This window comes from Triturus cristatus, chromosome 4_2 (genome assembly GCF_964204655.1).
Source record: "Triturus cristatus chromosome 4_2, aTriCri1.1, whole genome shotgun sequence".
NCBI classification, from domain to species: Eukaryota; Metazoa; Chordata; class Amphibia; order Caudata; family Salamandridae; genus Triturus; species Triturus cristatus.
This window is the reverse complement of record NC_140586.1, coordinates 207,103,630-207,119,976: the sequence shown is the minus strand read 5'-3', so window position 1 is coordinate 207,119,976 and position 16,347 is coordinate 207,103,630. Positions and strand designations below refer to the sequence as shown.

The 16,347-nt window shown below is 45.7% G+C and overlaps 1 protein-coding gene across 1 annotated transcript in view; it reads right to left on the bottom strand.

The window, feature by feature from the left end:
• TEF (TEF transcription factor, PAR bZIP family member) overlaps nucleotides 1–13,202 on the bottom strand; it is a 127,802-nt gene extending 114,600 nt beyond the window's left edge. Inside the window, exon 1 of the mRNA XM_085601205.1 lies at nucleotides 12,342–13,202. Coding sequence (XP_085457331.1) covers nucleotides 12,342–12,405 — 64 coding nt within the window. The 5' untranslated portion in view covers nucleotides 12,406–13,202. The remainder of the gene's footprint in view (nucleotides 1–12,341) is intronic.
• Nucleotides 13,203–16,347: the final 3,145 nt, after the last annotated feature.

Below are 16,347 nucleotides of genomic sequence, written 5' to 3'. Positions count from 1 at the left end.
GGTAGTAACGTAGAAGTCACTCCAAATTCTGCCCACATGTGTTTCAGTTAACCAGATACGAAGTTTGTAACTCTGTATTGGCGAGAGGGGATGGTAGAACCCCAGACCTCCCTGGTTTGTCAATATATAGTGATAGCTGCTGGAACTTTTAAGGCGGTCACTTGCCTCTATGGACGCCTTACACAGGAGATACACCGACCCATAACAATCTTACGTCTCAAATGGGAGGAGGACCTGGGTGAGGCCATAAATGAGAAACCGTGGGGAGAACTGGTGGAAAGGGCCTGGAAGAGCAATAGGAATGCGCGCTTCCAGTTGATTCACTTCTATGTCCTGCACAGGGTATACCTTACCCGAGCAAGATTAATGAATACTTTGGAGCCGAGACCGAGTGCCCGAGGTGTAACTTAGAGGGGGTTGGGTTTCTCCACATGTTCTGGGATTGTCCACATCTGGAAGAATGCTGGAGAGGGGTGACCACTGGGCTGGCGACCACGACGGAGAGAGAAATAGCACTGACACCAGGATATTGTTTGCTACATTGGTTTCCTCACACTACCAGAAATAAGGTCATAGCAAGTTCATAGATCTGGGGTTGTTGTTGGCTAAGAGGAAACTCACTAGCCATTGGAAGGCGAAGAATGGCCCTAGTGTATTAAGATGGACGAGGGAACTAGTAAAGTGCGCGGACTGTGAAGGGACCTTCCGACTGCAGATGGCCCAACGGACTGGGAACGAAAAGACACTGGAGACTGCAAGGGCATGGGTGGCATTAGCAGACCTATTGAAGCACCCGAATGTCGTCGATGAGGACAACCCTGATGGGGCGGGCCCTACTGCAGCAGACTGATCTCAGTATTACCCTGCTGACCGTGATTGCTGACCACATACTGGGACTGACCTGTATGGTACGTATCCCACGCAATCCGTTCAATAAAGCGAGTTCAAAGGCGTAGCGTCCCCGGTGCACTGTTGAACTGGCCCACACCCATAGTCGGAGGCTTTGACAAATCAGCGGCATGCCTGGGGGGAGAGAAGGGTGGTTGTTTGGGAGGGATTGGGGGGGGGGGGGGGGGGGGAAGAGACTTTTGTTGGGTATTAGTTGCGAAGGGGAACCCGGAGGCGAATTACGACTAATAGTGTGCAGTGCGACGCTTTACAGGACAAAGAGCTGAGGGCTGCCATAGGGCTAGGATGAATAGTCCCTTGCTTGCCCATAGATGGGACTGACAACTGATAATGAATATCTACTCTGAAATTCTTATGTTTAACTGCATTGATTTGTACGATGGAACTCATGTACTTCCAACAAGCTCTGTGGAATGTTTGCTATGTCTTCTAAAAAATTTATAAAATCTGTTTAAAAAAAAATTAAATTTGTAACTCTGTCTGACACCACCTCCTTAGGAAAACCAACTCTGGTAAATATGCCAATGAGGACCCTAGCCACTGCAGGAGTAGTGGTAGTCCTGAGGAAAATTGCTTCAGAGTACCTGGTAGCATGAGCCACTACTACTAGCTTTGAATGTCTTCCTTGATGCAGTTGGAGGGTCTAGGGGACCAACAATGTCAATCCCTACCCTTTCAAAGGGTACCCCAACCACTGGGAGAGGGGTTAAGGGTGCCTTTGGGTGACCACTTGTCTTACCACTGGCTTGACAGGTGACAAAACTCCTTCACCTTCTGGGACATACCTGGACAGTAGACGTGGGTGACTAACCTACTCCAAGTGTTGACCTGGCCAAGATGCCCAGCTAGGGGGATATCATGAGCCAATGTGAGCAGGAACTCTATACTCTATACTTCTGAGGCACTACCATGCTCCTAGTGGCACCAGGTTTGGAGTCTCTGGCATCAGTGTAAAGGAGTCAGTCCTCCCAATAGGTTCTGAGGGAGCCACTGACATCTCCCTTTTCCTGATCAGCAGCTGGCTGTATCAGACTTTTAAGAGTGGGACAGGTCCTCGGCCCCTGACACAGATTTTCCCTAATGGGTTCAGGAGCTCTGCCATGTAAGGTCCAAGCTTCTAGGGCTCAGTTCCCTCTGGGACTTACGGGTCTTCTCCCTGAGGAGAGGGGACCTGAGCTGGTGTCTGTTCTGAAGCTGGTTTCCTAGACATCTTGCCTTTTCTCTTAGAGTGATTATTACAGGCTCTAACTCCTCTTTTTCACCCTGGGCGTTGCATTAGGCTCTTGTTTCCAAACACACACCCATTCAAGGTATACCCAGCATAGCTGCATGTGTCTTTCTTTTGATCTCAGCCCATGCTGAGGACTGCAGATCATTGCCGAGCAGACATTCTATAGGTATTGCAGAAGATACCACCACCACCACCATCTTTTGGCCAGTAACCCCTCCCAATTCTAAGGACACGATTGCCATGGGATGTACCTTAGCCTGATTATCAGCAGAGGACTGTGAATGTCTCACTATTTGGGTATTGTCCTGGTGATATCAGTTTTTCATCCACCACAGTGACACCCTGCACCTGTATCCCTCAGTGCTACAACTTTAACACCATTAATATGTGGCTGTTGTCTGTATTTCTTTCAGGTTACTGGGTCAGACAGCCAGGGCAGCTAAATCCACCCCACCCTCTAGACTAAATTTGTTTCAGTGAGCTCTCTGAAATGGTCAGGGCCCACCTGAGATCCCATATGGAGACTTACCACTACATTTATTGCAGATGCACTAGGTGTATTCTTCTTGTTGGGATAGCTAGGGTCTCCAGTTCGGTGCCCATTGGCTTCGCAATTAAAGTACCAAGCCTTCTTGAGATCCCAGTTTTTACCCTGGTACCCACCCTTAGACTGTGTATTGGCTCAGGCCCACCCTCCTGAAAAGGTTTTTGGGGCCCTAGAGAAGACTACATTTTTTTTTTTAGATTGGTCACCATCTTATCCTGGAGGGGCTTAGCAACCCCTTTCTTTTGGTCACCCCCACCATCAGTTGTCTTGGTCACCCTTGTCTTCCCCAACTCTTGAGGAGAAAGTGGACCTAGGTCTACCCGGTATTGATGTAATTTCTCATGGACACAGTTACTCAACAGATGCTCTTTCATAATAAGATTATAAAGCCCATCAGTCTTGCACATGGTTACCTTTCAACCAGCCACGTAGTGTCGTCACTGAAAAGTCTACAAAATCTACCCAGGTCTGACTCTGGGTTTTTCGAGCCTCACTAAACCTCATCATATATTCTTTGGTGGTGAGTCCCAAGCCCTCAATCAGGGTGTCCTTCGCCTCATTCAATGTCAAGAGCCTATCCCAACACTTTCCTGAGAACAGTCACTAGAGGAGAGAGCCCCAATACTTTTTGCTGAGTTGCCTCATTTTACACGTCCTCTCAAGGGCTGTAAACCATTTGGTTATTTGGTCATTACCCTCTGTATATTTAGGGACGATCCCTTTGGTGGCAGCAAAGTTATAAATAGGGAGAAGGATGAATCTTTCGACCCTAAGGCCCTCTGAGATGGGCCCATCTCAGCTCTTTCCTTCTCTATAGCCAAGAGTTTAGCCTCTACTTCTATCCTCTTGGCTAGTTTCTGAAGATCTGCATCTTCTGTATCTACTTCTGGGGTACTATCAGTACTCCTTTCTGTAGGATTGCTGCTGGAATCATCATCGACTTCATCAACTTCAGCATCCACCTCCCCTTCATCCAAGAGGGTTTTTTCCCCTCAGCCATGATCCTAGCATTTTCTGGAAGCAATATTTGCAGAGGTGTCTTCATGGGTCTAGGCTCCATGGCGAATTTCCATGCTCGGCAGAGGGTCTTAAGTCTTTCCAGTTTAAGGTTCCTGTGCTCCCTCACTCATGGTTTTTAAGCAGTTAGGACCTTTTTAGGAAACTACAAAAACTTCAAAGTACTTTCTAAAGAGCCTATCTAAATCAAATACATTTTAGATTCTTAACAGTTTCACTGTGTTACTTAATTAAAGGACTTAACAGCTAGTTTAAACCAATTTAGAATTCTATTAAAACTTGACAAATTTTTTTTTAAACCAATGACAATTTTGGATTTCTTAGTGGAAACACTTATTTACTGAGTGGTACAGAAAATGTCTAGTCTTCAATCCCACTACTGCACCACCAATGTAAGAAGCTGGCTCATTATCTGATATATCAAAATGAGATATATCGTCCAAGAAGTCCAGGGGTTCCCTTAGGAGTGGACAGGGTCTGGCTCTAGCAAACCCAAGGTGCTCTTCTAGGGGGTAGTGTGGTCGACAGCCTTAGGTTTATCAGAGAGAAATGAGTGTTAGACATCTGCAAATGTACACAATAGTCAAATGATGCACATGACCCAATAAGGAGATCCACACCACTTTATAAAAATAACATGCATCTTTATATATACATAGCCACCAGGATCAATTCAATATGGCAAGTACATTTTTCAATAGAAATATTTTGGCATTTAAAATGTCAACACTTATTGCATTTTTCAGAAGCTGCAATGTTATCCTAACGGAGGAAAAACAAGTATGTAATTCAGGTACAGTACAGCGATGTCCAAGACCAATCTCCGGGACTTAAGGTGAGTGGAGGGCAAGGTCCAAGGAAACACCAGCCAGACACAATCAGCGGCACTAGGGCGGCAGAGTGCAGGGGTGCAAACCAGCGTTGAGTGCCCAATGGAAGTCAACGGGGATCGTAGTTTGTAAAAAGAGGCTGTAGGCTTTGACTGGAAGGCCAGTCGGGCTGAACCAACAGGTGGGCTCAGGCCTCATGATGCTTGGGGATGTAGGAACACCTTTGGTCCTCTTCTCCACGGGCCAGGGATGAAGGGTGCAGTGGTGTCCTTAGGCGTTGGGCTTTTCTTACCAGGAGCAGTCGCTGTAGAGGGAGCCTGCAAACAGAGGCTGCAGGCATCGTCGAGAAATACACAGTGGGGGAAACCAAGATGGGCTTTGAGTCTGGCGGGGCTAAGGACCATGTTGGCACCACTGGCCAACTTCAGCTCAGGCAAAGGTTGCTTGGGTGCGGTGGTGCTTTCCAGCGTCGGGTTTCTGGGTTCTTGGAGCCTTACAGCGCAGTCTTTGGTGCCTGCAGGATTCAAGGGAAAAGGTCTGCAGTCCCACAGGAGTTCTTGGTTCCTGGATGAAGTACTGGTGGGTCTTCTAACAAATAGGCTCCGAGGATACCTCACAGGCTTAGGAAGGGTGGAGAGATCCATTCTAAATGAAAGGCGAAGGGATACGTACTCCCACTGGAACAATCCTAAATCAAAAAAATGTATCCTCTCTATGAAAGTGAATGATAAAGGGAAACAATAGAGTGGGTGAGGGTTGTTAATAAAAAAAGAGGTCTTTCCTCTTCCCATCTCTGAGTGCAGTGGTAGTACATAATGTTTCCAGGGAGGGTGCCAAGTTAGTTGCTGGATCTTCTGTTCTTGCTCTTTGGGACTCTTCACTTCCATCTTCTTCTTTCAGGTCGGCAGGATCTGTTTCTATGGTGCCAGGGGCTCCCCTAAATACTGAATGTAGGGGTGTTAAGGGAGTGTAGGGTTGTAGCCAATGGGCACTAAGCCCCCTATATGGCCACTTCTTGTCAGAAGTGGACATAACCCTGTACCCAGAATTCCTGAGTTTGCCATCTTTAAGATGGCCAACTCTGAAAAGTTGTGTGTACTTCAGGTAGCCCACCTTAGAAGTGGTACTAGCCTGAGGGTGGGTACGCCTCCCTGACTAGCTAATTTTCCCACCTGTCCAAGTGCCAAAGGGCTCTGGACAAACGGGGTTGGATTTGCCTCCTGTGAGGGGAGCCAGATTCACATTTCAAAGGCGGTGCCTTCTTTGAAGCTTCCCTGCCTTGGAATGCTAATTTAGCAGATCATCCTGTGGGAGGGGGTGTGACCACCCTCTCCCCGAGCGGGCTTTGTCTCTGACCGCCTGAGACCAAAGGCCATCACCCTTGAGGGTCAGAAACTCGTCTCTGGCGGCAGGCTGTCAAAAACTGGTCAGTCAATACACCAGAGGCTGGTAGGTTTTCAGGGGGAACCTCTAAGGTGCCCTCAGTGTGCATGTATTAATAAATCGAACACTGGCATCAGTGTGGGTTCATTAAAACGAGATGTTTGATACCAAACATCCCTATTTTCAGTGAAGCCATCATGTAGCTGGGGAACTTGTTTTCACCAGTGTGCAGTGCATGTACTCAAAATGGCTTCCCCGTTCACTTGCACTAGCAGCAATAGGGCTGACCAGCACTTGGGCATATCTGCTCATGCAGTTAGTTATGCTCTCACATGCAGTATAGTGCACCCTGCTTTATGGCTATAAGGTCTGTAGTAACTATATTCCATGCAGTGGTTGTGTGAAATGTTGTCTTTTCACTTTTGTCTGCACCAAGACACGCAGCCTACAGTGGCAGTCTGTAGGTGATTGGTGAGGGGTCCTTTAGGCTGGGGAGAGGATGTGGTCTTACGGCTAGACTGCCGACTTTGGAGCTGGGAAACCAAGGTTCGAGTCTCGGGGTCGACTTCACAGCCTGTATTCTGGGCAAATCACTTAATCTCCCTGTGCCTACCAAAAAAAATAATAATAATAATAATGTGTCCTTTTGTAACGTAACTGGTGCTTATGTAAAGCGCCCCAATACCTTCGGGTCGAGTTCTCGCTATATAAATCTGCAAAAAATTTTTTAAAAAATTACTCTATACCCCTTAAGGACCCTCTTTGGCCTCCTTGCCCTAGGTACCAGGAGTACCACTTCCTAGGGACTTGCAGGGACTGCAAAGGCATTGCCAATTGAGGTACAGTGCTTGGGAAAGAGATGGGGCACTAGGAACCTGGTTTGCAGGGATCCAGTGCACTTACAGTCTAAATCACATCAAAACCAGGCAAAAAGTGGGTGTGACCATGTCAAAAAGGGGCACTTTCCTAAAATAATCAACACAATTGCAAAGCAATAATACAATAGCTGCACAGCACAATAACGCAACACAACGGACAAAACAAGTTTCCAACAATGTGTAATTGGGCTTCTGTTGTGTTGGGTTGTATCATGCTTTTGTAGGTTGTTCTGTATTGATTTTGTGTAGCTGTGTCTTTGTTGTAGTTTATTGATACTGCAATGTGTTCTAGTGTTGATTTTTTTTTGTACTGGGTTTCTGAATTATTATTTTAATTTGAGGCTTTAGTTCAGATTTCTTGGGCAAGTTTACAATACATAACAAATCAGGGTTTTGTACTGAAAGTAAGCGCCAGGAATTTGTAAAACATTTTTGGGGATGTTTTCAAGGAGGAAACCACTTTGTGTTGCATTTGTGTTTTGATGGCTTCTCACATTATTTCCATGCATGTGTAGTTGAATGTAACAAATAGGAGAAGTATGAGTTACCAATTAATGGCATTATGTTGAACTCCATGGCATAGTGATGGCCACCCTCAGCATAATGCAGGTTCTTACCTAATGGTGGTAGTTCTTAGTACTCATGTCATGATGGTATCCATTTCTGGTTGCATAATGGTGCTAATAAATAGCAAAATGTGGTACCTGGGGCATGTTGGTGCCAACGATTAGCACAGTGCTGGTCAGGGCACGATGGCAGTAATTCCTGATATGCCCATGTCTTAATGTTGCCTGTTACTGTGTAATGCTTGCACCGTCATAATGCAGGTAATTCTTTGTGTATTTTTTTTTTTTTTATTATTTTTTTTTATCCTCATCCGCCTCTGACCCCAGCTAACTGGTGATCCGCAAGTCGCCACTGTTTCTCACAAGGAGAGGTAGGGTTTATTTTTACTAATTTGGGGTACTGCCCCAACCGTTCTTTCCTCCTCCTACCAGTGGCTCATAGGCTTCCTACCTGTTGCTGACCTCTCATTGTTGAGGAGAGGACGGTCATGCTCTCCCCTGATTTAAAGGGACAGGAGATTGTAGGATGGGCACCTCCTTAAATCGCCGTTTCCTAGTACACCCTTGGTATCTATCGGTGGTGTCAGCACAATCTGAGAGCTTCCCAAGAGGCTTAATCGTAGGACAAAAAAGAAGAAAAGATGGCAAAAAGGTGATATAATGAAAAGACCTTAAAAAAAAAAGTCTAAGCTGGAGTCCAATTTCCTAGACAATCCCAAATGGCTCTCTTCTTGCTGTTTTTTAGTCTGGCCAAGTCCATCTTGGAAGTTCTGTACAATGAGGTAATTCTTTGTGTATTGTAGACATTATTGACACATTGTTGCCCAGAACAAGTGTAATGTTTGCATTGGCATAATATTGGTAATTGGAAGTATTTTACTAACATTGACACTTCTGCTGTGGCCTTTGCTTATAAGGTTGGTGTAACATGGCTGCAACTGCCCACAGAGTCATTTATTCAACCATCCATCAATCAATAGACTCACGTATCCATTAATGATTCATTCAGTCACTTAGGGCTCGATTTAACTTTTGGCGGACGGCGCGTGGTGACACAATTAGTTTTACTGATGTTAATCACCAAGTTATTTTCTAAGCACTATTGAACAGAGGATGCACAAACAACTTGTAGACAATAAAAAAGCATTGTGTGCAGATAAAAGCAAAGCTCCAATTGTGGGCATAAGCAGGTTCAAACTATCAAGGCGACTATCAATAGCATTAATTAATAAACTAAACACCAAAGGAGCCAGTATGTAACCTCAGAGTGCTCCATATGCAAGTTTAAATTCCTCGGTGCATTCGCCAAACCGCTCATAACTAACCATTGCTGTAGTGTGCTCATGTTAATGCAGCAGGGCTACCAACAGCATTCTGGCTTCCCCCGTCATCTCAAGCAGAGCAAAAGCAGGGGAATATGCATCCATTTATCCATACATACATAAATTGATTAATCCAATCTCACATTCAGCCATTCATCCAAACACACAAACTTGCCTATCAAAGACTAAGCAATTTCACTTACCAAATAACCAGACCTATTGGCTTTGCTAATGCTTGTTTGGTTAGGCTTGCATGTATAATATGATCATACAAGTTTCTGCCTTTTTAAATACAAACAAGGGGAGGTCATGTGTCAAGCCAACTGACTGAATTATTGGCCAATGTTTTTAATGATCCTAAATAGCTTGTTACATTGGTGTCAAAAGGTGGTCACACAAACCATTCTGTCTGATTTCCTTGTTTTCGTTTTGTCGCAAGCATCAATCAATCAATCAGGGAATTGTAAAGCGTGCTACTCACCTGTGAGGGTCTTCTCCTAAGGACGATACCAAGCTCTTTTCAGGTTTTTTTAATTAGTGTCCTGGGATAGCGTCAAGCTACGAGCTTTTTACTTACAATGTTTCCTTCCCTAAAGTAACCCTGTTTCCATTTGCAGGTCCGGTGCATTCTAAGGAACTGATCATAAAGAAAACTATCTTTCAATGCTGTAGAATGATTGCTTGAACATTGTGATAAAGTAGTCTGTTCTGTCTGCTTACGGAATAGTGTAATGCCCAAAGTACTAGGTGGAGGACTAAGGGGCTGATTAAGATGTCGGAAAGACCGCAACTAAACAATAGTCGGTTGAGGTCCTTCCGACATCTGCATCTGCGCAGAGGCATCGGGCAGAGGGGCTGTCCGCGGCGCTTCCGACTGGTTCAAGGAGCCAGTTGGTATGTCAAAACACACCATAATCCCCTAATGACGGCGGAGCCAGGCTCGGCTCCGCCATCGGCATTCTGATGGCAGTTTCCGACAACCATTCTATGTCGGACTTTCTGACATGAAAAGGAAGACTGAAAGTGTCTTTGGGGGGCCCTAGCAGGGCCCCTTTCTTCTCTGCAATGGGGCCTGGTGCCCAGTGGCAGCCACCATGGATCTGGGGTGTCGGTGGTGGGGCATGGGGGCCGAGAGGGTAGGGATGTACAATTGTAAAAAAAGAAAAATTAACTTCCCTCCTTGCCGCTCTGTCCCACGGTGTCTCTCCTCTGTCAACCAGGAAGCAGCCAGGTCTCCCTGAGCCAATCACAATGCTGCAATACAGTGTAGTGATTGGCTCCCCTAAACCAATCACAACACTGCAATGAGGCGTTGTGATTGGTCTGAGCGCCGTGGTTTGGCACTCAGACAGGGACTGGGGGCATGGGCATGTTCTCCATGCAAGCTGTAATGCAGCCTGCATTGAGAATATGCTAAAGTGCGCATGACTGGCTGGTCTGAGAGGGCCGGTTAAAGCAGCATGCTCAATTTAGTGTGCCCACCACGCCTCCCTTGCTCCGTCAGCAGAGCAGCCCTGTCCCCCATGCTACCACAGCAGGGAAGAATAAAATGATAATAACATTGCAGTATTATCATTTTATTTTTCCTTTCTTTTACTGCTGCACAGCAGCATTGGGGCGACACTCCTCCGCCTTAGTGGAGGAGCCACCACTGCTGGTGCCCCCCTCAACATCGCTGCACCGTGTGGCAGGCACTGCATGGTGCCTACCACAAGGTGCAGGGATGTTTGCAAACCTCCATTCTACAATGGAAACTTTTGCTGCAGGACTATTTCGCCCGCTGCACAAGCTTCTCTTATAGAATGGTTGTTTCTGCCCAACATCGTAATTAGGACCCAAGTCGTCAATGGACTGTATGTTGTACGTAAACGTGAAATTATAAATCCTCATTTCTTGTCAATGGTATTTTTAAGTGATATGGGGAATTCAGAGGGAACTATATTTGAGGGTTGGCATGTGTTCACTATATCCATATTGACTCTAGTACCACGTGTTTGTGGGATGCTGGCATTTAAATATACATATACCATGGTATATAAAGGTTCGACATCCGTAAAAAAAGAAAAAATCAAAGTCAGGATCAAAAGAGAAATCCGCTATCTTATTAAGAATATCCACACTTTATGTAACTTTCAGTAATGTGCAGAAAGCTTTTAAAAAAGAAAATATTTTTGCCCAACAGCACAAGCGCTGATCCATTCCCAGAAACAATTGGTCTGCCAGGGTAGTTAGGTGGGATTTTTGTGGATCTTTAGTAAAGTGTGTAGTACTGTACAAGGGAAATTTAGGATTCAAGAAAAGGTTTTTGTGATTACTTAAATACCCTTCGATTTTGGCTTTCTTAGTGATATATTTGATCTAATTTTTTATTTCATGCAATGGAACAGGAGTCAGCGGTTTATAGTGATCCTTGTTGTTTAGTTGTTTTTTAAATTTCTTGTTTGTAACACTGAATATTTTGAATAACAGCCCCACCCCCTTTTCGGTGAATTTTAATATGACCGAATCATTGCTTTAGATTTAATTAAGTGCTAAGTGTTCATCTCTGATAATGTTGTCTGGTACATACTGATGTGACATTTGGAGTTTAGAGACTTTTTTATGTAACAGACTCAAAGGTTAAGGGTTCTGTCAGCACGGTGAAGCTGGGAGAGTTAAAAGCAGAGCCGATCAGAAGCCAGTCTTATTGAATGTATTATGAGGATTCGCTGAGAGAAAAAAGCCTGTAAACGTAGCATCCTAAAGAATTGGTGAAATTTTATTTGTAAATTGAAAAAGTTGGTTCTCTCTGTTGGGACAAAATAGAGTCTCCTACTTCATAGTGAGATCTCTGCAGAAGAAAGGTTGAGGACAGTTAATTTGAACATGGGATAAACTCTGTCTCTCCTGCAGACAACATCTGTAAAACTAGTGTCGTGTCTTGGGCTCTTCTGCTTGGAAATTGCATAGTTGGCCTACACCCTTACCTGTTCCTTTTTCCCCCCATAAAAATAAATGTGTGATTGTAATACTATGAACTTGCTTTCCAGTGGGTCGGAATCGTCCACTGACCTACCTAACGATTCGGAAAAGGTTAAAAAACATTTTTTTTACATGTACACGAAGGTTTTAACTCACCCAAGTTGTTGGACTGCTGCAAAGCATGGAATGGGTCCAACAAAAAGACAAGGCTATTTCTTTCTTAAAACTGTGTACATCCTTTTGAACATTGTTGATATTTATACTTTGTTCAGTCACACTAAACGCCAGCAAGCACTTTGAATTTTCTACAGCTAGTTTTGCATCAAGTTTTTTCTTGCTGTGTTGCATGCTGCAGTGTAGGAACTGTAGTGTGTATAAATACTGAGATCAACGAGCTTGCAAAGCGCAATCATACACATAAGGTTTTTTGGCGCTAAAGGCCGAGTATTCAAATTTCTCCATCGGTCAGAACGAACATAAATTAACTTTTAAATCTCTCTCGAACGGAAATTAAAGCTATGCAAATACTTGCTTAAGTCTTCATGGTCTCATACACGCATTATCCTCTCCCAAGTATCGTTTCCACTGTGTCTTCCTACCGCATAGGATTGGTGCCAGACCAGTGCAGTGATTAACAGCACAGAAGCACTATTTCTGACATACACATACGGTTTGCTCAAACTTCCTCAGGTCCTACCTGTCAGGCCGTCCCATGGAGGGATGAAGTCTAGCAGCGACTTCAGCGCCTCGGGCAGGTCCATGGCGGGGGCAAAAAGGGGTCTGCTGGAATCGAGGTGCTGCTGGAGTTGGGCGATCCCGAGGTCGGACCGCTCCTTGTGGCGGGAAGGAGTTCCTCTTGGGTCTTTTGGTGGGCTGTATTCCTGTCAAGTAGGGGTTGACGTGACTGTACCGGTCAGGGCGGTTGCTTCTCTCAGGGGGTGGGGATATGTTACTGGGGTTGAGGTTGCTAGCCGAGAACAGGTCGCAAAGGAAGCTCCTCAGATGTGTGAGGCGCGGGCGACAACAGAGATAACGTAACTTAAAATGATAGGGGTGCTCTGCTGCAGCGCAGGGTCCCGAAGTGGAGGGTGCTCCGGCTAGGGGACCTACTCTGAAACGGGAAGGGGTCAAGTCACTGGGGGATGTTCCTCTGAGGAGATATTCCACTCAATGCGTCAGAGTGACACTTGAGGGGTGCTCTTCTCAGGGCGGAGAGACTAGGGGTTCTACCCGCTTGGCGGAGGTGGGGTCGTCTGTCCTGGTGGCGCCAGTAGAGACCACGTCACAGGGTTTCCTCTTGGAGTTACCAGAAGGGACCATGTCACGAGGGTGCTCCCGTTGCCGCGGCTGCCAGCATATCCAGATAAGAGACGGGAGTATTTTTTAGATGGGGGTGCTAGTGGGAAATGGTGAGTGATCCTTAGACGGGAGAAATGATGGGTCATAGAAGGGGGTGCTTTTAGATAAAGTGTTCCTTCCCCCGTCACCCATGCGTCTCGGATAAAGGTTCCTCAGCTGTGTAGTTATCTAACTTTTTCAAGGTAGGGGCTGGTCATATGACCACTCGGGAGTGGGCGGGGGGAATGGGGAGCAGGGCGCATGCGCCCACCCCCTCCTTTTACACCGACTTGGACTGGGCGCACAGCAACCATACCAGAAGGACATATCAAAGCAAACAACAGTCGCCGAAAAACCTCCCAGGCTGTAACGCATGCACACATGAAAGTAAACGCACATATACCAAAACATACACTTTCTTACAGTTACTCACTCCTCCCGCCCACACTCCAAAGCTACTCACACCACTCGTTAGACACTCATACAAAAGCGGAAACCCACCATCACACCAGACGGGTTTGCTATAACCAAACACATAACCACTAATTCCTCACACTAGAAATGCATGCCAACCAAACTCACAAAACAACTTAAAACGCACCTAACATTAGAAACTCCTAGTACAGAAAGCACATAAAACCCCTCACATGCCTCAAGCTTGATACAAATATCAAAGCAAAAGTCAGAATCTACTCACATACCTAAGCAAATACACAACCCCAATTAGAAAAGTAAACGCACAAAACACCACTCAAATGAGCACAACGACAGAAGCAGACTAGCTGACAGATCTAGGAGGGAAGTCAGCGTGCAAGAAAACATACAACGTGACACTGGAAAACATAATCAACTGGAGATATAAAGAACACACAAGCTAATAGGAGACATACATGGACACCAACATTGACTAGACAGAATATGAAACATCACAGGACCAGAAAGACAGAGGCAGGAACATACACAACATACACACACAAAAACACCGTGTAGGAGGGAGTCTCAGAATAATAAATTGGGTAACAGGTATATACAGTGACGAATGGACACTGCAAGTTCACAGGGAGACACACTTCGATAGTAGAAAGGCATGTATACATTCAAGCGACACTACCTGAAAGACTGGTGCATACTCATTCAGACACATGTACATGAAGACCTATTTGCAGGAAATACAAGCCAAGGCACACCGCTACATATGCAGACATATATTAACAGGTTTAGGGATTTATAGAGCGCATGTCAGCGCTATAACAGGTAAGGACAGCTGTCTGGAGTGAGCGTTTAGGGGAACAGCCAGGTTTTGAGTTTCTTTCTGAAGGACTGTTCGTTTTCAATCAGTCGCAACTCTGGGTCCATACTATTCCAGAGTTTGGGCACCAGATGTGCGAACGACCTTCCTCCCCACCTTGACCTCTTTATTCTTGTAGTGGTCATCAAAAATTTCAAGCCTGATCTGAGACAGCGGCGAGGTAAGTAGGGGGAGATCAGAGTTCACAGCATAGCTGGGCCTCTCCCATACATGGCTCTATGTGCCAAGCAGAGAGATTTGAACTTAATCCTGGTCTGGACTGGTAACCAGTGTAACTCTTTCAATGCCGCTCTAGCTGACTGATTCCTAGGTATATTAAGAAGTAGTCTAGCTGCCGCGTTCTGTACAACCTGTAACCTATCGGTGACGTATTTAGGTGACCCAAGGTATAGCACGATTCCATAATCAAGTCTCGGTACCACCAGGGCTTGTACCACTGTCCTTCTTGAGTTCTCTGGGAGAAGGCCAAGAATTTTCCTGAACATCTGGAGGATACCAAAGCATGTACCCGCCAGTTTTTTGGCTTGTGTCTCCATAGTTAAGTTCTGATCGAGCCACATCTCCTGGTTTTTTATGGAGCATTTCGGGTTGGGGGGCGGCCCCAGTTTGCTGGCCAGGGGATCTCTAAGCAAGGGTTAAAATTGCTGGCCAGGATCATAAGCTCGGTTTTGTCCCCGTTCAGCTTAAGACTGCAATCCGCCATCCAGGTCCCAATTTTTTCCAAACACGGGGTCAGTTGCCTATGGTTGGAGTTAACCCCTTCAGCGCGGCGCGGATTACCACGCCGTGCTGAAGGTTCGTTGCACGGGCGGGGCCGTGACGGAGCGGTTCCGTCATACGCACAGCGCGACCGATGCACATGACGGAACCTCTCCGTCATGCGCATCGAAAGGGTTAAGGCACTCGGCAATTGACACCACTAACTGTGTGTCATCAGCATATGACAGAATGGAGAGTCCAAACTCTTGTACTGAGCCAGTGGGCTCATATAGACATTAAAGAGAGTTGGACTCAAAGAGAATCCTTGAGGTACTCCCCAAGGGGCTGAAAAAGTGTCTGACAGAATGCCGGCCTCCATACACTACAAGGATTTGTCGCTCAGAAACAAGGCCACCCACTTGTTGGCTGTACCTCTAATCCCAACTGTTTCGAGCCTATTGACAAGGATTTTGTGGTCTACCGTGTCGAAGGCCGTGCTAAGGTCTAATAGTACAATAGCAGCGGCCCCTCCTTTGTCTAGAATACTTTTACATTTTTCGGTGACAGAGAGTAAAGCTGACTCCGTACTATGCTCTGGCCAAAAGCCCATCTGGGTCTTGTGTAGAATGCCATGGTCTTCCAGGAACTGTGAGATGGCACTATTCACATGTTTCTCCGCGATCTTTCCCAAAATGGGCAGTAATGAGATCGGGCGATAGTTTGCCATAACCGCGGGGTCTAGTTGAGGTTTTTTTAACAATGGTTTTACAATGGCATGCTTCCACTCTTTAGGTACTTTCCCTTTTTCAAAAGATAGAGAGATAAGGCTGGTGAGTTGAGTTAGAACACAGTTTCCCCCCTGGTCGAGAATGTGGGGTGGAGCTGGGTCTATGGGAGACCCAGATTTGATGTTCCGAAGAGGGGAGCCAGCCTTTTCTTTGCTTAGTTTGGGAAACTAAACCATGGTTGGGGGAGAGAGAGTAGTGTGCTGCTCTATGCTAGTAGGAAGAACATACATGCTCTTAGGGGCTATGGTTGCTGGTAACAGCAGCCTCTGGTTAGAATGAAAGGAATTATAGATCTTTTCCACCTTGTTCTTAAAAAACGTGACCAACTCATTACATCTTTCTTTTGAGTGTTGAGTGATGTGGGTGCCTGACTTAACCATTGTGAGCGATTTTAAAATCTTGAACAGCTCCTCCGAGCTGTTTGCGGACCTCTCTATGTTTTCTTCAAAAAAAGTAGCTTGTGCTTTCCTAATATTCTTATGGTATTGCTAAATTGCTGCCTTATATGCTATTCTGAGCTCTGGGGCATACGTCTTCCTCCAGTTCCTCTCTAGCTTTTTACAGCTTTT